Source organism: Apium graveolens, chromosome 7, assembly GCF_009905375.1.
Source record: "Apium graveolens cultivar Ventura chromosome 7, ASM990537v1, whole genome shotgun sequence".
NCBI lineage: Eukaryota > Viridiplantae > Streptophyta > Magnoliopsida > Apiales > Apiaceae > Apium > Apium graveolens.
The window spans coordinates 4524368-4547921 of record NC_133653.1 but is presented as its reverse complement, the minus strand read 5'-3'; the positions used below and the strand labels follow the sequence as shown (position 1 = coordinate 4547921).

Sequence of the window (23554 nt, the reverse complement as noted above, 5' to 3'; positions counted from 1 at the left end):
TCATATATCTATTATATCAGTTTAAATACGATAGCAGTTCCATCTCAACACTGGTATCAGAGCCATATGATCCAGGGCTTATAAAACTCTTATAAAATACACATATATATATATTATCCTTAATATTTTCCATGGTATCAAACAATTTCTCCGTCTCTATTCCATTATTCAAAGGAGATCATTATAATTTATGGGCTATCAAAATGAAATCATATTTGAAAGCTATGAGTTTGTGGGAAGCAATTGAGAGTGATGTTGAGCCAACCATTCTTCCACAAAATCCAACAGCAGCCCAAATCAAAAAACGTGATGAAGAAGTGGCTAGAGAAGTAAAGACACTTTCATGTCTACATTCGGCTGTGTCGGAAGAGATCTTTACAACTATTATGAGTTGTGATACTCCTAAAGAAGCATGGACAAAAATTAAGGAAGAATTTGAAGGCAACCAACAAATCAAACTGATGCAAATTCTGAACCTCAAGAGAGAGTTTAAGATGATGAGAATGAAAAATAATGAAGGCGTCAAGAAATATGGGAGTAGGTTGATGTCCATTGTTAACCAAATCAAACTACTTGGTGGAGATTTCTCAAGTCAAAGAGTTGTGGACAAACTTTTAGTGACTCTTCCTGAGAGGTATGAAACTAAAATTTCCTCACTTGAAGATACTAAAGATCTTTCGAATTAGCTGTTTCAGAATTGATCAATTCACTTCACGCTGTGAACCAAAGGAGATCAATGAGGGAGGAAGAAATTGGAGGAAAAAATGAGGGACTGCTATTAGCTAAAGCTTCATCCTCAAAAGGCACAGGCAATAAAGTTCAATGCAACCATTGTCATAAGATATGACATGAAGAAAAAGACTGCTGAGGGACTGCTATTAGCTAAAGCTTCATCCTCAAAAGGCACAGGCAACAAAGTTCAATGCAACCATTGTCATAAGATATGACATGAAGAAAAAGACTGCTGAGGGACTGCTATTAGCTAAAGCTTCATCCTCAAAAGGCATAGGCAACAAAGTTCAATGCAACCATTGTCATAAGATGGGACATGAAGAAAAAGACTGCTGGTACAAATGAAAGCCACAATGCTACAAATGCAAAAAATATGGGCATCTGACAAAGAATTGTAGATTTCAGAATGATGAAGAAAGGATGACACAATTGATCGAGGGAGAACCACTCATTTAGAGTTGTGGAGAGAAAGTGCTCTAAAGTATTTTTGGAGAGAAGTGCTCCAAAGTGTTTTTGATGAGAAAGTGCATCAAAATTGATGGTGGTGAGAAGTGCATCACAGGCGAAGAGAAAGTGCTTCGTAAATTTAAGATTATGGGGGTGAATGTTGGAATAATCTTAAATTTAGTTATTAATATATTTGTTTTAGTAGCTGTTAAGCCACATCTACCTCACAAAGAATAAGTTTTTGGTCTGTTCAGTAATTCTAGGAACAAAATGAATAAGTGGGAGTAGTGTGGAGGTTTAGTAGGAGTCTGCTGGTTTGTAGCTCTAGTTTTTAGCACGTTCAGTAGCTGAGTGTTGGCTTATATATTTGAATGTACTGAGTTCTGTTCTCTTATCATCAGAAAATAATGTCTTTTCTTTTGCTTTCTCTCCTGTGTTATATACAGCCTCATATATCTATTATATTAGTTTAAATACGATAGCAGTTCCATCTCAACATCTATTACAGAACAAAGTAGGAAAAACTGAGGAAATAACAAAAACGTGATAATTTTCTTTCATTTAACAGTACATAACAAAGGATGGTTATAGGAAGTTTGAAGAAAATAAATAAAAAATAATAATGTATATAATTTCTAAGTAGCCAAACAAATTGCAGGGTGACTTTGCACAATTTAGATGTACCAAAGCGGAGGGGAGATGCAATGGATGGATTTTCCTTGATAATGAGGTTCAATGGTGCGATGTTCTATGTCGAAGATCCCCATGTCATGGCCACCTCCTAAACGGATGAAGACTTGGTGGTGGTCATCTGTAAAGTATATGGAGTTTGGCTTTATGATGTCTGATGATGGTACACATAGTGATGAAGCTCTGCCGATAAATATTGCTTCATTCCCCAAGTTATTCACTGGGGTCAAAGTACATGATGGAATTCTAAGAGAATTACAATATTCAAGTTCCAACCGCCACACCTCAAAATTAGTTGTACGATACTTGGATGCTCGGACACGATTTCTTTTTATCAACTTATCCCTGTCATAGCGCACAACTAGCAAAAGACCAGATCCTGACAATGGTTCGGCCAAGTACTTTTGTTGGTTATTGTTGGTTTTAATAGATGCAATTTTGGTGGCTCTTGGCCATTCTCTCTTTTCATCAACGTCAATACAACACAAGTATATATTTCCCTGAAAGTCTACGGCGTAAAACTTTCCTTTGTGGTAAACAATATCGTGGAAGCCGTCAGAACAAACTCTGACATCAGTCCACCTTTTATCTCCCGATCTAGCAAAACCTAAAACACCTTTACGATGATAGACAACCATTACAATAGGCGACCGTGTAGAGTGGTGACTTAAAGAGCTGAGATCGGTCTTTTTCTGTGGTAATTCAGAAGACATAGCAACTTTTCGGATAAACTGTTCACTGGCGTGTTCTTCAGTAAATCCTGCAAGCGGAAGATATGCAGTCGGTGCAGTAAACATATTCATTGGTGGAAGTGAGATTTGATGCCTCAAAAGAGGATGCAACAGATTGATTTGCAAATCTCTACCTAGAGTTAGCAACCACCCTTTACTAGTTCCTAATATTAGTTTCCCAGCAGCTTCTGGCAACTCAATATTATACGTTTTCATCGAAGAAAGACTGTATAAACCACGACTAGTACCTACTGAATTCTTTAAATAATCATAACCGCGAATGGTGTCTTTATCGTGATCTTCATCATCGATATAAAATCCGTCTTTGTCGTAGGCATAATCTCGATTTAAGTCAAATTCAGTATCATAACGTATAGAACCCGGTGCAACCTCTTCAGCAAGAAGAAGCATAGGAGTTGTCGTATCAGACCTGAGAAGAAGCCACCAAGGCTTCTCAGCAATAACAGAGTCTGCTAAACTCGCAACAGCTTCGAGGGCTACTGAATTCCATGATTTGCAGACAACAATAGATGTAAAATAATCCTCTAGACAAGTCAGGCGTTGAACTATATCTATGAGAAGATCTTTAGGAAGATTATTCCAATTGTCAGAGCTCATGATCAGATAGTTTCTTAAGGCAGAGTACTATCTCGGTTATTTAAGCAGGATCAATTTCTTGAATTCTAATTTATATGTGTTTTGAACTAATAACCAACAAGAACTCGATTACAACTAGGTCTAGCAAACTACCAAACTTTGTACAATTTGACTTCTATTTTGAGCAAATTTTGTTTTCAATTACTTATTGATTTCTATTCTCGATAAAATTTGTTTTCAGTTATTAGTATCCATCAAAGTGTATATTAACTAGGGATTTTTGCCCGCGTTACGCAAACTTATTATTATTATCAGCCAATTTTTAAACGTAAAATTTTATATAAATGAAAAAAACGTTATATCGTATTGCGAGATAATGACGTCTTAATTAAATTAACGAACAAATAAAAATACGTAAAGATGCACCAAAAAATATAATTGTCATTTTCAAAGAAAAATACAGGAAAGTTTTGCTTGATTAAAATAAGACATCAATGTCGGTGAATATATTCGCCAAAAAGATTTCAGCGTTAAGTAATTGACGATTAGAAGAAGTGAACTTAGTAACATTCCGAATGCTTTGTAAATTAATATAACATGTATATTATCTCAATTATGATCCTTAACGAGTATAGTTTAGGGGCAAAAAATATTCATCTACGTAAGTCATAGCTTTTTGTTATACTCTTATACCAAGTACAATATGATGTTTATTGACATTTTTGGAAATGTTTGACTATGCTTAAAATGTCCAATAATGACAGACAAAATTTTGACGATCAAATTGAGGATTACTAAAGGGCTACTATTATATATGAAGGGGACTAATAAAACGATACTGCATGAATGATTAACTATCATGAATTAGTTTTTAGCAAAATGAATTTTCAATATTAAGATTTTAACAAATATACTAAAAACTGGATTTCATATGGTACATCAAAATTAAACCGGCAGTATCTTATCGTTAAATTGAAGATTAGTTATTTGATGAACTTTTCTTTGGAACATGAGACCTAATAAGAATACTAACTACATACTAAAGAAGTGGTTGTTATAAATTCTATAATGCAAAGATATATGAGACCGTACTAAATTAGAAATCAATAAGATTACCACTTTAAAGTTTACACACTATGCATTGTAGTATAGTATGTAGTTAGTGTTATACAATCTGTGCAGAAACAAACCAATATGTGTATGTGTGTGTGAACAAAATGAACAAACAGAGTAACATAAAAGAGGAGAGAAGGATATAATCCTAGTCCAGTGCGGAATTGTCTCCTTAAAGCTTATTAACCCTCATCGTCGTGTGCGAGCGAAAAGCCTCCCAGGATAAAACGGATTGCAGTGATGTAGAACAACACTCTCAGCGAGCTTGAAACAGAGCAAAAAATTATCACCGGAGGAGAGAGAGGTAAGATTTTGTGTTTAGAGGCGAATGTGTTTTTTTGTGTATCTAACCCTAACGCCCTAGAGGTGTTTATATAGGTGTAAATAGACTTGTGCGGTACTCTTTTTCATAATTAAATATCATTAATTATGAAATCGGTGTAATACTTGCAAGCTACTCTATTCCATAAATAATCTGAAACAGAATTTGATTAAATATATCAAGAAATAACAACCATATAGAGATTTTTGATAGCACGCGTGGCGCGCATGCAAATGTCCCTATACGATCAGATTTTAAAGGATTTTTTAGAATATAAATTGAATACCCAAAATTTTCAAAATCCAAAAAAATCCTTTGAAATCCCAATTGAATACACCCCTCTACATTTTATAATACATAAAAATAAAAATAAATGTAATAATAGAAATTAACAATACAATACAACATCGTTAATATTTAACCAATTCAAATTTTTACAACGTTTATAAGGACACTTCATTGCACCATTTTCTTCCATTCCATTCTCACGAGCAAATTTTAAAAATATTTCTACACCAATTCTATATTCCGGATTCAATGAAATTTATCACTTTGCAATTGATTACCAATCCAACTTCGATCAATGATTTCCATCTACAATAATATGTATTTAACATAAAAAACACAATTAACATATACTTAACATGCATTTCATAACAAATTAAAAATATTCAATATATACATACCAAAACAACATTTTAAATACATAAAACAAACACAAACACATTTATTACATACAACAAACACAGACAATTCTCATAAAAAAATTAAACACATTCAATACAACATTTAATACACACACACAAATTGATTATAATAAATGAGAAAAACTTATAATTTCTCTATTACTCCTCCACTCCACTTCAATTCAATTCTCCCTCTTTGTTTTTTTATATTTTGCCCAATTTCAACAAATGAGAGATATAACAAAAAAAATAGATTAAAACCGACCGACAACGGTCGGTTATAATAAATAAATAAACGGCACCGTTCTATCTATAACCGGTACATTTTTTTATATTCTTTATTAATTTATATTTGTTCTAAAATCGATTAAACGAAGAAGGTAAGCATTATAACCGACCACCTTACAGTGGACGGTTTTAAGTATGCCACATCATCAAAACTACATCGTTTGTAGTTGTTATAACCGACCACAAGGACGTGGTCAGTTTTATGTGTGCCACGTCAACAAAACGTCGTCGTTTTTTACTGTTATAACCGACCACAGTGGATGGTCGGTTTTAACGAGGCCAAATCGACGTCGGTCAGTTATGTGTGGTCTGTTTTGTCATGTTTTCTTGTAGTGCAATTTCATGATAGAAAATAATAATCTTGCTGGTTTTTATATTTTTTGTGTATATAAAAAAGCAAATAAAAGTCGGAAATCACCCAATACCATTATTTTGTCATTTTTTATTTTTCATCGAGAATAAAGTTCTCAGGTTATCTCAGAACTTCGTGAGATATGATATGTATGTATATCAAATCAAAAAATTGTTCACTTTTTTGATAACATAATTTTTGATTATTTTATTTTCTTAACACTTATATAACACATGCAATGTGTTATACTTGTATTCTTTTAATATTATCTCAAAAAAGTTCTTGAGAACCTCATGAACTTTTTTCTCTTTTTTATTGATCATATTTAAAAACGGTTAAATATCAATTTGATTACTAAAATGATGAACTTATTATATGTTCACCGATATTAATGAAATATCATTTGAATTATAAAATATTAGTAATGTCAAATAGATGCGCTAAAATATATGTTCGAGATATAAAAATAGTTTTTTATAAAATTTTACATATTTTTTGAATATTACCGCGACCAAACAAAAATATATGAAAATTGTATTTCAAATAATATATTTAGATTTTAAAAATTATTTACTATTTTTTTTTGCTAAATATTTACTATTTATTTTTAATTTTATTGACATAAATTTTTTAAATTTGAACAAAATAAGTAAAGTTTTTGTTTCTTTTCAAGATACCATATACAAATAAAATTTATTAATATATAAATATATATTGATTTTTTTTATATTTTTAAGATTTTAATAATTTTTTAATATATTTATACGTTTTTTCAAAATTTAAACCTTGTTAAATTGAACTTTAGATTACTATACACTACAACAAAATAGGTCAATTACGACGGCCAACTTATGACGGAAAAAAATGTGCGCCCAATTTACGACGGAAAAAAAGTAAAACGTCGTAATTATTTATGACGAAACACAAAACCGTCGTAAGTTTAGTATTTTATTAATAAATTTATGCACGGCACGATTAAACAAAAATAAAAATTATTTGAAGTTGCGACGATTTAAACATTTCTTCGTAAGTTAAATATTTTTATTAAAATTTTAACTTGAAATTGAAAAAAAAATATTTAATCAAAATTTACAACGAAATATGTGCGATGGAAAAAATCGGATCGTCAAAGTTACGACGGAAATTAAAATTCGTCGTAAGTTATCAAAGAGGGAAATTTAACTTTTTCCCAAATTTTTGGCGGGGAAAATATTGAACATCCAATTTACGACGGAAATTAAAATTCGTCGTAAGTTATTAAAGAGAGAAATTTAACTTTTTCCCCAAAATTTTGGCGGTAAATACTAGTTAGTTGCACTAGTCAAACTAATGTTTGACTGTTAAAATGACAAACCAACTAAAATTATTTTGATATAAAATTTTGGTTATATCACTAATATATATATATATATATATATATATATATATATATATATATATTGACATCCATACGGTTGGATCGTTCAAAAATATTTTTAAAATAATCGAAACATCAACTCATGATTAAACACTAGTTAACAGTACTAGTCAAACTGATGTTTGACTGTTAAAATGGTAAACCAGATAAAAATATTTTGACATTAAATTTTGGTTATATCACTAATATATATATATATATATATATATATTTACATCCATACGGTTGGATCATTCAAAAATATTTTTAAAATAATCGAAACATCAATGCAAAAGTAAACACTAGTTAGTTGTACTAGTCAAACTGATGATTGACTGTTAAAATGACGAACCAAATAAAATTATTTTGATATGAAAATTTGGTTATATCACTAATATGTATATGTTTTGACATCCGTACGGTTGAATCGTTCAAAAATATTTTTAAAATAATCGAAACATCAATTCACGATTAAACACTACTTACATGTACTAGTCAAACTGATCTTTGACTGTTAAAATGTCAAACCAAATAAAATTATTTTGATATGAAATTTTGGTTATATCACTAATTTATATATCTATTTACATCTATACGGCTGGATCGTTGAAAAATATTTTTAAAATAATCGAAACACAAATTCAGAAGTAAACATTAGTTAACTGTACTAGTCAAACTAATGTTTGAATGTTAAAATGTCAAACCAAATAAAATTATCTTGATATGAAATTTTGGTTATATCACTAATATATATATATATCTATTGAAATCCATACGGTTGGATCGTTTGAAAATATTTTTAAAATAATCAAAACACCAATTCAGGATTAAACATTAGCTAGTTGTACTAGTCAAACTAATACTTGACTGTTAAAATGACAAAGCAGATAAAATTATTTTGATATGAAATTTTGGTTATATCACTAATATATATATATATATATCTATTTACATCCATATGGTTAGATCGTTGAAAAATATTTTTAAAATAGTAGTAACACAAATTCAGAACTAAACATTAGATAATTGTACTAGTCAAACTAATGTTTGACTGTTAAAATGTGAAACCAAATAAATTTATTTTGATATGAAATATTGGTTATATCACTAATATATATATATATCTATTTACATCCATACAGTTGGATCGTTGAAAAATATTAGTAAAATAATCGAAACACCAATTTAGGATTAAACACTAGTTAGTTGTACTAGTCAAACTGACGTTTAACTGTTAAAATGGCAAACCAAATAAAACTATTTTGATATGAAACTTTGGTTACATCACTAATATATATATCTATTCACATCCATACGGTTGGATCGTTGACAAATATTTTTAAAATAATCGAAACACTAATTCAAGATTCAATAGTAGTTAGTTGTACTAGTCAAACTGATACTTGACTGTTAAAATGTTAAACCAAATAAAATTATTATTATATAAAATTTTGGTTATATAACTAATATATGTATCTATTGACATCGATACAGTTGGATCGTTGAAAAATATTTTTAAAATAATCGAAACAATAATTCAAGATTCAATACTAGTTAGTTGTACTAGTCAAACTGATGTTTGACTGTTAAAATGTCAAACAAAATAAAATTATTTTGATATGAAATTTTGGTTATATCACTAATATATATATATCCATTGACATCCATACAGTTAGATCGTTGAAAAATATTTTTAAAATAGTCGTAACACTAATTCAGGATTAAACATTAGCTAGCCGTACTAGTCAAACTAATGCTTGATTGTTAAAATGTCAAACCAAATAAAATTATTTTGATATGAAATTTTGGTCATATCACTAATATATATATATCTATTGAAATCCATACGGTTGGATCGTTTGAAAATATTTTTAAAATAATCAAAACACCAATTCAGGATTAAACATTAGCTAGCCGTACTAGTCAAACTAATACTTGACTGTTAAAATGACAAACTAGATAAAATTATTTTGATATGAAATTTTGGTTATATTACTAATATATATATCTATTCACATCCATACGGCAGGATCGATGAAAAATATTTTTAAAATAATCGATATACAAATTCAGGACTAAACACCAATTAGTTGTACAAGTCACATTCATGCTTGATTGTTAAAATGACAAACCAAATAAAATTATTTTGATATGTAACTTTGGTTATATCACTAATATATGTATCTATTGACATCCATATAGTTGGATTGATGAAAAATATTTTTAAAATAATTGAAACATAAATTGAGGACTAAATACTAGTTAGTTGTATAAGTCAAACTCATGTTTGACTGTTAAAATGACACATCAAATAAAATTTCATGTATGTTTCAGTGATCAAATTATCACGAACCCCAGTTACTTTCGATAAAACCTTTGCATTTTTTAATTAAACGAATGTATTATTCAACATAAATATAATGTTAAATAGTAAATTATCATTTTGTACCTTATTATTTCTTCTAATTAGACATTTATCATTCTTATTTAACGACAAAAAAAATCTTATTTAAATTTGTTAAATATCATTTATTAACAAAACATGAGCTAAATTATAGTAAAAAACCGCAGCTATTTAACGGATCGGCCCATAAGCCCATTAATCATCATAACCCTATTTCCTCTCTGCCTTGCTCTTCCCCTAAACATTAAATCTCACAATCCCGCACTCCTTCACCTTCCTTCTCAATGCCACACCATCCTTATCTTTATGTATCTTGTTCTATTCTCAGCTTGATCAGTAACAGTGTCGAATCACAACCACAACTCTCTTCAATTTCAAGCAAACGAAAATGAATTTGAAAATACACCGAGTCCAATTAGTGGTCCTAGATTCCAATTAATTTGAAAATGAATTAAGTGTAGTCGTACTGATAAATGTTGCGTGGTTGCAAGCATGGCGTGCTAGTTCGTTTTTTGTCTAGTGTTAATGATGAAGAGTCTAATTAATTTTTTGTTTTGAGCATTATGTATATGCTGTACATTACCAAAATGGTCCTCTTTTCAAGATATCTTTTGAGTTAGGTTTGGGTGCCTTCAGCAGGAAAATAGCTTACTATTGTATGTCCTCCTTGATGAGAGTAATTTTCGTCTTACTGAATTTTTTTCAAAATTTTCTGTATATATATATATATATATATATATATGAAGAATGCCATTTAACTGTCATTTTATAAGTGCTCTTGTTTTTTCTTTTAGAGAGAACAGATGGACTCTTGGGAATTATGGAATTCCTTTCGTATTCTATGTGAGCATCATAGCCAGTTATCAATTGCACTTGATATCTCGTGAGTAAAGTTTTGTAAATAACTGTTACAAAGTTTGCAACTAGGATACATATTATTCTGAAATATATCTTATAAAGTGTATCTGTTGTTAATTAGGCCTTCACTTCCTTCAGCAAATTCACTTGGGCGTTGGTTCGGAGAGCCTGTTAGAGCAGCCATCATTTATACAAATGTATAAATCATGGACACTCTTTGCACTTTGAGCCTCTGCAAAGGTTTTGAGTTATTAATACTTGCTCTCATGTACTTAATGAAGCTAATGAGCGGGTTTTTCAATCACTCGATTCAGGTGATCAATGTTCAATAAAAATATCTTCCGACTTATACAGTTAAACCTTGCAAAATGTTTTGAAGTTGATTGGTATAACTTTTTGATAGATTGAGTAGAGAAATAGATAGATGCTATATATTAAGGTGAGAGAGAGAGAGAGATGAGGAAGGGAGACAGTGGGTTTAAATAGAGTTGGGTTTGGTCGAGTGAATAAAAATGGAATGAAATTTGTGCGGTATAGGGTAAAATATTCATAATTAAATGTTCGATATGCTAGTTTACGGTGCACGGTGCCTAATTAATATATGTTTTAATTATGTGCCTATATGCTATGAAACTGGTTAATTGTAGTCGTTATTGCTAGATTATGCCAGGTTGCTCAAATGCCCTGTGTAAGTTGATGTTTCAAGTTGTTAATTTTTAAGAGATTTAACGCATTGCATTATGTTTGTATTTATAGTTGTCTTTGAACTGCTATCAGTTGAGCTATTGTGTTTTTTATTTGTGTAGTGACAGTAGCATTACAAACCCATTGTCTCGCCAAAGGCCTATGATGTATCAAGACCCAAATGTGCAATATGCACCTGTTCAAAGTAGGGTTACTACTAATCCTGTTGAACAGAAGATCACTGATTCAAGAATGCATATGCAACAACAATATCAAGACTCTGGGTATTTGTTGCCAACTCAATATTATCCGCAACGTCATCCACAGTTGCAGCAACCTCAGTTCATTCATGCTGGTTCGCAGTATGTCCAACTTCTTCCCATGGGAGCAGTGCCAATGCAAGCATACTATCGTGTATATTCTTCCCAGCAACCACAACATTCTCACCATCCTGCAGTTGAGCAGCAATACCCAGTGTACTATGTGCCTGCTAGACAGACTCAAGCATACAACATGCCTGTGCAACAAGCGGATTATAGTGAAGTTGCTGGTACCGCACCTGAAACTACTGCTCAGTTGTATAATGGTATTTACATTTTTGTATTACATATCGAAAGGTTAAATATTATACTAGAAGTTTTGTGGCTATGAGAATATTTATGTAAATTATGGTATTTTCAACTTTTGATTTGTATAATTGTGTGCATAATTGCTTGTTATAAAATTCAAATTTTAATTTTGTGTTGAATTGGGATTCAATTGTATTTAGAATTTAATTTGAAAGTTGAATGGGTGGAACCAGAATAGCCTTTTTCAGAATAAAACTTATGACGGAAATTCTGGGTTATTTATGACGATTGTTCATTGTATTGTTTTAGTAATTTATTAAAGGTGGGTCCCAAAATATTTAAACTGACGATTTTTTCCGTCGGATGTTAACAACATACGACGAATATTTTCGTCGTAAGTTTATTTATTATTAAATTGTTAATGTGGGCCCACGTTCACCAACTTACGACGCAATTTTATCTTGTGACGAAAAAACGAACTTACTACTCGACCAATACTCGACCAAAAACGACGATTTTTTTTCCGTCGTAATTGGCTCAATTACGACGATTTCAGTTCAAAAAAACCGTCGTAAATGGTCAGATTTCTTGTAGTGATAATGATTCGAATGACACCTTGTCTTCGTCCCCGACGCTACTACATGCCTTCATAATCCACTGAGTGTGAAGAACAATCGGTCATGTTTGATCATGCTTTGTATAGATACTCACTTGGCTTTTAATTTCTTACTAGCTATTGTCAAATTGGCTAATTCCGGGACATGTTTCAATGCTAGTTAATATTTTTTGTGTGTTCTTGTGTTAGAAAGGCCTGTTTAAGATTCGAATTTAGGATTTGTGAATGAAGGTTTGAATTTATTTGTCCAACTTGTAATTTATTATTTATAGAATAAAAAAAAATAAAACCCTGATTAATTCGTTGGCAAGAAATTGAGTTTTTAGGTATCACGTGAGTTAATGACTATTTGTATGTTAGAATTGAGTACTATAAAGCTATCAAAGTGTTGATGCAGTGATTGAAAACTCTATCCCTGGCGGGAGGTCGCAACTCCGTGCATATACATGTACAAAGTGTTAAGAGAATGGATATTAAGAAAATGTAGCTTCTATTACAGAACAAAGTAGGAAAAACTGAGGAAATAACATAAACCTGATAATTTTCTTTCATTTAACAGTACATAACAAAGGATGATTATAGGAAGTTTGAAGAAAAGGATAAAAAATAATAATGTATATAATTTCTAACTAGCCAAACAAATTGCAGGGTGACTTTGCACAATTTAGATGTACCAAAGCGGAGGGGAGATGCAATGGATGGATTTTCCTTGATAATGAGGTTCAATGGTGCGATGTTCTATGTCGAAGATCCCCATGTCATGGCCACCTCCTAAACGGATGAAGACTTGGTGGTGGTCATCTGTAAAGTATATGGAGTTTGGCTTTATGATGTCTGATGATGGTACACATAGTGATGAAGCTCTGCCGATAAATATTGCTTCATTCCCCAAGTTATTCACTGGGGTCAAAGTACATGATGGAATTCTAAGAGAATTACAATATTCAAGTTCCAACCGCCACACCTCAAAATTAGTTGTACGATACTTGGATGCTCGGACACGATCTCTTTTTACCAACTTATCCCTGTCATAGCGCACAACTAGCAAAAGACCAGATCCTGACAATGGTTCGGCCAAGTACTTTTGTTGGTTATTGTTGGTTTTAATAGATGCAATTTTGGTGGCTCTTGGCCATTCTCTCTTTTCATCAACGTCAATACAACACAAGTATATATTTCCCTGAAAGTCTACGGCGTAAAACTTTCCTTTGTGGTAAACAATATCGTGGAAGCCGTCAGAACAAACTCTGACATCAGTCCACCTTTTATCTCCCGATCTAGCAAAACCTAAAATACCTATACGATGATAGACAACCATTACAATAGGCGACCGTGTAGAGTGGTGACTTAAAGAGCTAAGATCGGTCTTTTTCTGTGGTAATTCAGAAGACATAGCAACTTTTCGGATAAAATGTTCACTGGTGTGTTCTTTAGTAAATCCTGCACGCGGAAGATATGCAGTCGGTGCAGTAAACATATTCATTGGTGGAAGTGAGATTTGACGCCTCAAAAGAGGATGCAACAGATTGATTTGCAAATCTCTACCTAGAGTTAGTAACCATCCTTTACTAGTTCCTAATATTAGTTTCCCAGCAGCTTCTGGCAACTCAATATTATACGTTTTCATCGAAGAAAGACTGTATAAACCACGACTACTACCTACTGAATTCTTTAAATAATCATAACCCCAAATGGTGTCTTTATCGTGATCTTCATCATCGATATAAAATCCGTCTTTGTCGTAGGCATAATCTCGATTTAAGTCAAATTCAGTATCATAACGTATAGAACCCGGTGCAACCTCTTCAGCAAGAAGAAGCATAGGAGTTGTCGTATCAGACCTGAGAAGAAGCCACCAAGGCTTCTCAGCAATAACAGAGTCTGCTAAACTCGCAACAGCTTCGAGGGCTACTGAATTCCATGATTTGCAGACAACAATAGATGTAAAATAATCCTCTAGACAAGTCAGGCGTTGAACTATATCTATGAGAAGATCTTTAGGAAGATTATTCCAATTGTCAGAGCTCATGATCAGATAGTTAATTTCTTGAATTCTAATTTATATGTGTTTTGAACTAATAACCAACAAGAACTCGATTACAACTAGGTCTAGCAAACTACCAAACTTTGTACAATTTGACTTCTATTTTGAGCAAATTTTGTTTTCAATTACTTATTGATTTCTATTCTCGATAAAATTTGTTTTCAGTTATTAGTATCCATCAAAGTGTATATTAACTAGGGACTTTTGCCCGCGTTACGCAAACTTATTATTATTATCAGCCAATTTTTAAACGTAAAATTTTATATAAATGAAAAAAACGTTATATCGTATTGCGAGATAATGACGTCTTAATTAAATTAACGAACAAATAAAAATACGTAAAGATGCACCAAAAAATATAATTGTCATTTTCAAAGAAAAATACAGGAAAGTTTTGCTTGATTAAAATAAGACATCAATGTCGGTGAATATATTCGCCAAAAAGATTTCAGCGTTAAGTAATTGACGATTAGAAGAAGTGAACTTAGTAACATTCCGAATGCTTTGTAAATTAATATAACATGTATATTATCTCAATTATGATCCTTAACGAGTATAGTTTAGTGGCAAAAAATATTCATCTACGTAAGTCATAGCTTTTTGTTATACTCTTATACCAAGTACAATATGATGTTTATTGACATTTTTGGAAATGTTTGACTATGCTTAAAATGTCCAATAATGACAGACAAAATTTTGACGATCAAATTGAGGATTACTAAAGGGCTACTATTATATATGAAGGGGACTAATAAAACGATACTGCATGAATGATTAACTATCATGAATTAGTTTTTAGCAAAATGAATTTTCAATATTAAGATTTTAACAAATATACTAAAAACTGGATTTCATATGGTACATCAAAATTAAACCGGCAGTATCTTATCGTTAAATTGAAGATTAGTTATTTGATGAACTTTTCTTTGGAACATGAGACCTAATAAGAATACTAACTACATACTAAAGAAGTGGTTGTTATAAATTCTATCATGCAAAGATATATGAGACCGTACTAAATTAGAAATCAATAAGATTACCACTTTAAAGTTTACACACTATGCATTGTAGTATAGTATGTAGTTAGTGTTATACAATCTGTGCAGAAACAAACCAATATGTGTATGTGTGTGTGAACAAAATGAACAAACAGAGTAACATAAAAGAGGAGAGAAGGATATAATCCTAGTCCAGTGCGGAATTGTCTCCTTAAAGCTTATTAACCCTCATCGTCGTGTGCGAGCGAAAAGCCTCCCAGGATAAAACGGATTGCAGTGATGTAGAACAACACTCTCAGCGAGCTTGAAACAGAGCAAGAAATTATCACCGGAGGAGAGAGAGGTAAGATTTTGTGTTTAGAGGCGAATGTGTTTTTTTGTGTATCTAACCCTAACGCCCTAGAGGTGTTTATATAGGTGTAAATAGACTTGTGCGGTACTCTTTTTCATAATTAAATATCATTAATTATGAAATCGGTGTAATACTTGCAAGCTACTCTATTCCATAAATAATCTGAAACAGAATTTGATTAAATATATCAAGAAATAACAACCATATAGAGATTTTTGATAGCACGCGTGGCGCGCATGCAAATGTCCCTATACGATCAGATTTTAAAGGATTTTTTAGAATATAAATTGAATACCCAAAATTTTCAAAATCCAAAAAAATCCTTTGAAATCCCAATTGAATACACCCCTCTACATTTTATAATACATAAAAATAAAATAAATGTAATAATAGAAATTAACAATACAATACAACATCGTTAATATTTAACCAATTCAAATTTTTACAACGTTTATAGGGACACTTCATTGCACCATTTTCTTCCATTCCATTCTCACGAGCAAATTTTAAAAATATTTCTACACCAATTCTATATTCCGGATTCAATGAAATTTATCACTTTGCAATTGATTACCAATCCAACTTCGATCAATGATTTCCATCTACAATAATATGTATTTAACATAAAAAACACAATTAACATATACTTAACATGCATTTCATAACAAATTAAAAATATTCAATATATACATACCAAAACAACATTTTAAATACATAAAACAAACACAAACACATTTATTACATACAACAAACACAAACAATTCTCATAAAAAAATTAAACACATTCAATACAACATTTAATACACACACACAAATTGATTATAATAAATGAGAAAAACTTATAATTTCTCTATTACTCCTCCACTTCAATTCAATTCTCCCTCTTTGTTTTTTTATATTTTGCCCAATTTCAACAAATGAGAGATATAACAAAAAAAACAGATTAAAACCGACCGACAACGGTCGGTTATAATAAATAAATAAACGGCACCGTTCTATCTATAACCGGTACATTTTTTTATATTTTTTATTAATTTATATTTGTTCTAAAATCGATTAAACGAAGAAGGTAAGCATTATAACCGACCACCTTACAGTGGACGGTTTTAAGTATGCCACATCATCAAAACTACGTCGTTTGTAGTTGTTATAACCGACCACAAGGACGTGGTCAGTTTTATGTGTGCCACGTCAACAAAACGTCGTCGTTTTTTACTGTTATAACCGACCACAGTGGATGGTCGGTTTTAACGAGGCCAAATCGACGTCGGTCGGTTATGTGTGGTCTGTTTTGTCATGTTTTCTTGTAGTGCAATTTCATGATAGAAAATAATAATCTTGCTGGTTTTTATATTTTTTGTGTATATAAAAAAGCAAATAAAAGTCGGAAATCACCCAATACCATTATTTTGTCATTTTTTATTTTTCATCGAGAATAAAGTTCTCAGGTTATCTCAGAACTTCGTGAGATATGATATGTATGTATATCAAATCAAAAAATTGTTCACTTTTTTGATAACATAATTTTTGATTATTTTATTTTCTTAACACTTATATAACACATGCAATGTGTTATACTTGTATTCTTTTAATATTATCTCAAAAAAGTTCTTGAGAACCTCATGAACTTTTTTCTCTTTTTTATTGATCATATTTAAAAACGGTTAAATATCAATTTGATTACTAAAATGATGAACTTATTATATGTTCACCGATATTAATGAAATATCATTTGAATTATAAAATATTAGTAATGTCAAATAGATGCGCTAAAATATATGTTCGAGATATAAAAATAGTTTTTTATAAAATTTTACATATTTTTTGAATATTACCGCGACCAAACAAAAATATATGAAAATTGTATTTCAAATAACATATTTAGATTTTAAAAATTATTTACTATTTTTTTTTGCTAAATATTTACTATTTATTTTTAATTTTATTGACATAAATTTTTTAAATTTGAACAAAATAAGTGAAGTTTTTGTTTCTTTTCAAGATACCATATACAAATAAAATTTATTAATATATAAATATATATTGATTTTTTTTATATTTTTAAGATTTTAATAATTTTTTAATATATTTATACGTTTTTTCAAAATTTAAACCTTGCTAAATTGAACTTTAGATTACTATACACTACAACAAAATAGGTCAATTACGACGGCCAACTTATGACGGAAAAAAATGTGCGCCCAACTTACGACGGAAAAAAGTAAAACGTCGTAATTATTTATGACGAAACACAAAACCGTCGTAAGTTTAGTATTTTATTAATAAATTTATGCACGGCACGATTAAACAAAAATAAAAATTATTTGAAGTTGCGACGATTTAAACATTTCTTCGTAAGTTAATTATTTTTATTAAAATTTTAACTTGAAATTGAAAAAAAATATTTAATCAAAATTTACAACGAAATATGTGCGATGGAAAAAATCGGATCGTCAAATTTACGACGGAAATTAAAATTCGTCGTAAGTTATCAAAGAGGGAAATTTAACTTTTTTCCCAAATTTTTGGCGGGGAAAATATTGAACATCCAATTTACGACGGAAATTAAAATTCGTCGTAAGTTATTAAAGAGGGAAATTTAACTTTTTCCCCAAAATTTTGGCGGTAAATACTAGTTAGTTGCACTAGTCAAACTAATGCTTGACTGTTAAAATGACAAACCAACTAAAATTATTTTGATATGAAATTTTGGTTATATCACTAATATATATATATATATATATATATTGACATCCATACGGTTGGATCGTTCAAAAATATTTTTAAAATAATCGAAACATCAACTCATGATTAAACACTAGTTAACAGTACTAGTCAAACTGATGTTTGACTGTTAAAATGGCAAACCAGATAAAAATATTTTGACATTAAATTTTGGTTATATCACTAATATATATATATATATATATATATATTTACATCCATACGGTTGGATCATTCAAAAATATTTTTAAAATAATCGAAACATCAATGCAAAAGTAAACACTAGTTAGTTGTACTAGTCAAACTGATGATTGACTGTTAAAATGACGAACCAAATAAAATTATTTTGATATGAAAATTTGGTTATATCACTAATATGTATATGTTTTGACATCCGTACGGTTGAATCGTTCAAAAATATTTTTAAAATAATCGAAACATCAATTCAGGATTAAACACTACTTACATGTACTAGTCAAACTGATCTTTGACTGTTAAAATGTCAAACCAAATAAAATTATTTTGATATGAAATTTTGGTTATATCACTAATTTATATATCTATTTACATCTATACGGTTGGATCGTTGAAAAATATTTTTAAAATAATCGAAACACAAATTCAGAAGTAAACATTAGTTAACTGTACTAGTCAAACTGATGTTTGAATGTTAAAATGTCAAACCAAATAAAATTATCTTGATATGAAATTTTGGTTATATCACTAATATATATATCTATTGAAATCCATACGGTTGGATCGTTTGAAAATATTTTTAAAATAATCAAAACACCAATTCAGGATTAAACATTAGCTAGTTGTACTAGTCAAACTAATACTTGACTGTTAAAATGACAAAGCAGATAAAATTATTTTGATATGAAATTTTGGTTATATCACTAATATATATATATATCTATTTACATCCATATGGTTAGATCGTTGAAAAATATTTTTAAAATAGTAGTAACACAAATTCAGAACTAAACACTAGATAATTGTACTAGTCAAACTAATGTTTGACTGTTAAAATGTGAAACCAAATAAATTTATTTTGATATGAAATATTGGTTATATCACTAATATATATATATATATATATCTATTTACATCCATACGGTTGGATCGTTGAAAAATATTAGTAAAATAATCGAAACACCAATTTAGGATTAAACACTAGTTAGTTGTACTAGTCAAACTGACGTTTAACTGTTAAAATGGCAAACCAAATAAAACTATTTTGATATGAAACTTTGGTTACATCACTAATATATATATCTATTCACATCCATACGGTTGGATCGTTGACAAATATTTTTAAAATAATCGAAACACTAATTCAAGATTCAATAGTAGTTAGTTGTACTAGTCAAACTGATACTTGACTGTTAAAATGTCAAACCAAATAAAATTATTATTATATAAAATTTTGGTTATATAACTAATATATATATCTATTGACATCGATACAGTTGGATCGTTGAAAAATATTTTTAAAATAATCGAAACAATAATTCAAGATTCAATACTAGTTAGTTGTACTAGTCAAACTGATGTTTGACTGTTAAAATGTCAAACAAAATAAAATTATTTTGATATGAAATTTTGGTTATATCACTAATATATATATATCCATTGACATCCATACAGTTAGATCGTTGAAAAATAAATTTAAAATAGTCGTAACACTAATTCAGGATTAAACATTAGCTAGCCGTACTAGTCAAACTAATGCTTGATTGTTAAAATGTCAAACCAAATAAAATTATTTTGATATGAAATTTTGGTCATATCACTAATATATATATATCTATTGAAATCCATACGGTTGGATCGTTTGAAAATATTTTTAAAATAATCAAAACACCAATTCAGGATTAAACATTAGCTAGCCGTACTAGTCAAACTAATACTTGACTGTTAAAATGACAAACTAGATAAAATTATTTTGATATGAAATTTTGGTTATATCACTAATATATATATCTATTCACATCCATACGGCAGGATCGATGAAAAATATTTTTAAAATAATCGATATACAAATTCAGGACTAAACACCAATTAGTTGTACAAGTCACATTCATGCTTGATTGTTAAAATGACAAACCAAATAAAATTATTTTGATATGTAACTTTGGTTATATCACTAATATATGTATCTATTGACATCCATATAGTTGGATTGATGAAAAATATTTTTAAAATAATTGAAACATAAATTGAGGACTAAATACTAGTTAGTTGTATAAGTCAAACTCATGTTTGACTGTTAAAATGACACATCAAATAAAATTTCATGTATGTTTCAGTGATCAAATTATCACGAACCCCGTTACTTTCGATAAAACCTTTGCATTTTTTAATTAAACGAATGTATTATTCAACATAAATATAATGTTAAATAGTAAATTATCATTTTGTACCTTATTATTTCTTCTAATTAGACATTTATCATTCTTATTTAACGACAAAAAAAATCTTATTTAAATTTGTTAAATATCATTTATTAACAAAACATGAGCTAAATTATAGTAAAAAACCCCAGCTATTTAACGGATCGGCCCATAAGCCCATTAATCATCATAACCCTATTTCCTCTCTGCCTTGCTCTTCCCCTAAACATTAAATCTCACAATCCCGCACTCCTTCACCTTCCTTCTCAATGCCACACCATCCTTATCTTTATGTATCTTGTTCTATTCTCAGCTTGATCAGTAACAGTGTCGAATCACAACCACAACTCTCTTCAATTTCAAGCAAACGAAAATGAATTTGAAAATACACCGAGTCCAATTAGTGGTCCTAGATTCCAATTAATTTGAAAATGAATTAAGTGTAGTCGTACTGATAAATGTTGCGTGGTTGCAAGCATGGCGTGCTAGTTCGTTTTTTGTCTAGTGTTAATGATGAAGAGTCTAATTAATTTTTTGTTTTGAGCATTATGTATATGCTGTACATTACCAAAATGGTCCTCTTTTCAAGATATCTTTTGAGTTAGGTTTGGGTGCCTTCAGCAGGAAAATAGCTTACTATTGTATGTCCTCCTTGATGAGAGTAATTTTCGTCTTACTGAATTTTTTTCAAAATTTTCTGTATATATATATATATATATATATATATGAAGAATGCCATTTAACTGTCATTTTATAAGTGCTCTTGTTTTTTCTTTTAGAGAGAACAGATGGACTCTTGGGAATTATGGAATTCCTTTCGTATTCTATGTGAGCATCATAGCCAGTTATCAATTGCACTTGATATCTCGTGAGTAAAGTTTTGTAAATAACTGTTACAAAGTTTGCAACTAGGATACATATTATTCTGAAATATATCTTATAAAGTGTATCTGTTGTTAATTAGGCCTTCACTTCCTTCAGCAAATTCACTTGGGCGTTGGTTCGGAGAGCCTGTTAGAGCAGCCATCATTTATACAAATGTATAAATCATGGACACTCTTTGCACTTTGAGCCTCTGCAAAGGTTTTGAGTTATTAATACTTGCTCTCATGTACTTAATGAAGCTAATGAGCGGGTTTTTCAATCACTCGATTCAGGTGATCAATGTTCAATAAAAATATCTTCCGACTTATACAGTTAAACCTTGCAAAATGTTTTGAAGTTGATTGGTATAACTTTTTGATAGATTGAGTAGAGAAATAGATAGATGCTATATATTAAGGTGAGAGAGAGAGAGAGATGAGGAAGGGAGACAGTGGGTTTAAATAGAGTTGGGTTTGGTCGAGTGAATAAAAATGGAATGAAATTTGTGCGGTATAGGGTAAAATATTCATAATTAAATGTTCGATATGCTAGTTTACGGTGCACGGTGCCTAATTAATATATGTTTTAATTATGTGCCTATATGCTATGAAACTGGTTAATTGTAGTCGTTATTGCTAGATTATGCCAGGTTGCTCAAATGCCCTGTGTAAGTTGATGTTTCAAGTTGTTAATTTTTAAGAGATTTAACGCATTGCATTATGTTTGTATTTATAGTTGTCTTTGAACTGCTATCAGTTGAGCTATTGTGTTTTTTATTTGTGTAGTGACAGTAGCATTACAAACCCATTGTCTCGCCAAAGGCCTATGATGTATCAAGACCCAAATGTGCAATATGCACCTGTTCAAAGTAGGGGTTACTACTAATCCTGTTGAACAGAAGATCACTGATTCAAGAATGCATATGCAACAACAATATCAAGACTCTGGGTATTTGTTGCCAACTCAATATTATCCGCAACGTCATCCACAGTTGCAGCAACCTCAGTTCATTCGTGCTGGTTCGCAGTATGTCCAACATCTTCCCATGGGAGCAGTGCCAATGCAAGCATACTATCGTGTATATTCTTCCCAGCAACCACAACATTCTCACCATCCTGCAGTTGAGCAGCAATACCCAGGGTACTATGTGCCTGCTAGACAGACTCAAGCATACAACATGCCTGTGCAACAAGCGGATTATAGTGAAGTTGCTGGTACCGCACCTGAAACTACTGCTCAGTTGTATAATGGTATTTACATTTTTGTATTACATATCGAAAGGTTAAATATTATACTAGAAGTTTTGTGGCTATGAGAATATTTATGTAAATTATGGTATTTTCAACTTTTGATTTGTATAATTGTGTGCATAATTGCTTGTTATAAAATTCAAATTTTAATTTTGTGTTGAATTGGGATTCAATTGTATTTAGAATTTAATTTGAAAGTTGAATGGGTGGAACCAGAATAGCCTTTTTCAGAATAAAACTTATGACGGAAATTCTGGGTTATTTATGACGATTGTTCATTGTATTGTTTTAGTAATTTATTAAAGGTGGGTCCCAAAATATTTAAACTGACGATTTTTTCCGTCGGATGTTAACAACATACGACGAATATTTTCGTCGTAAGTTTATTTATTATTAAATTGTTAATGTGGGCCCACGTTCACCAACTTACGACGCAATTTT

At 30.4% G+C, this 23554-nt stretch overlaps 3 protein-coding genes and 2 long non-coding RNA genes across 7 annotated transcripts; 3 read left to right on the top strand and 2 right to left on the bottom strand.

The window, feature by feature from the left end:
• Window positions 1–203: 203 nt before the first annotated feature.
• Window positions 204–686, top strand: LOC141673135 (uncharacterized). Its single transcript, XM_074479868.1, has one exon. It carries the CDS (start codon window positions 204–206, stop codon window positions 684–686), a length of 483 nt encoding a protein of 160 aa, XP_074335969.1.
• Window positions 687–1853: 1167 nt separating this feature from the next.
• LOC141673134 (putative F-box protein At5g55150) lies at window positions 1854–3218 on the bottom strand. Its single transcript, XM_074479867.1, has one exon. It carries the CDS (start codon window positions 3216–3218, stop codon window positions 1854–1856), a length of 1365 nt encoding a protein of 454 aa, XP_074335968.1.
• A 6739-nt stretch (window positions 3219–9957) lies between these two features.
• LOC141672120 (uncharacterized) lies at window positions 9958–12047 on the top strand. Of its 2 annotated transcripts, none has more exons than XR_012555367.1 (4): window positions 9958–10414; window positions 10553–10641; window positions 10738–10930; window positions 11423–12047. It is a non-coding gene; the product is annotated as an uncharacterized LOC141672120 (long non-coding RNA). The 2 variants fall into 2 exon arrangements; XR_012555366.1 differs by having other exon boundaries at window positions 9958–10434.
• Window positions 12048–13149: 1102 nt separating this feature from the next.
• LOC141673133 (putative F-box protein At5g55150) lies at window positions 13150–14514 on the bottom strand. Its single transcript, XM_074479866.1, has one exon. The coding sequence runs from the start codon at window positions 14512–14514 to the stop codon at window positions 13150–13152; it is 1365 nt and encodes a 454-aa protein (XP_074335967.1).
• Window positions 14515–21183: 6669 nt separating this feature from the next.
• LOC141672419 (uncharacterized) lies at window positions 21184–23274 on the top strand. Of its 2 annotated transcripts, none has more exons than XR_012555518.1 (4): window positions 21184–21640; window positions 21779–21867; window positions 21964–22156; window positions 22649–23274. It is a non-coding gene; the product is annotated as an uncharacterized LOC141672419 (long non-coding RNA). The 2 variants fall into 2 exon arrangements; XR_012555517.1 differs by having other exon boundaries at window positions 21184–21660.
• Window positions 23275–23554: the final 280 nt, after the last annotated feature.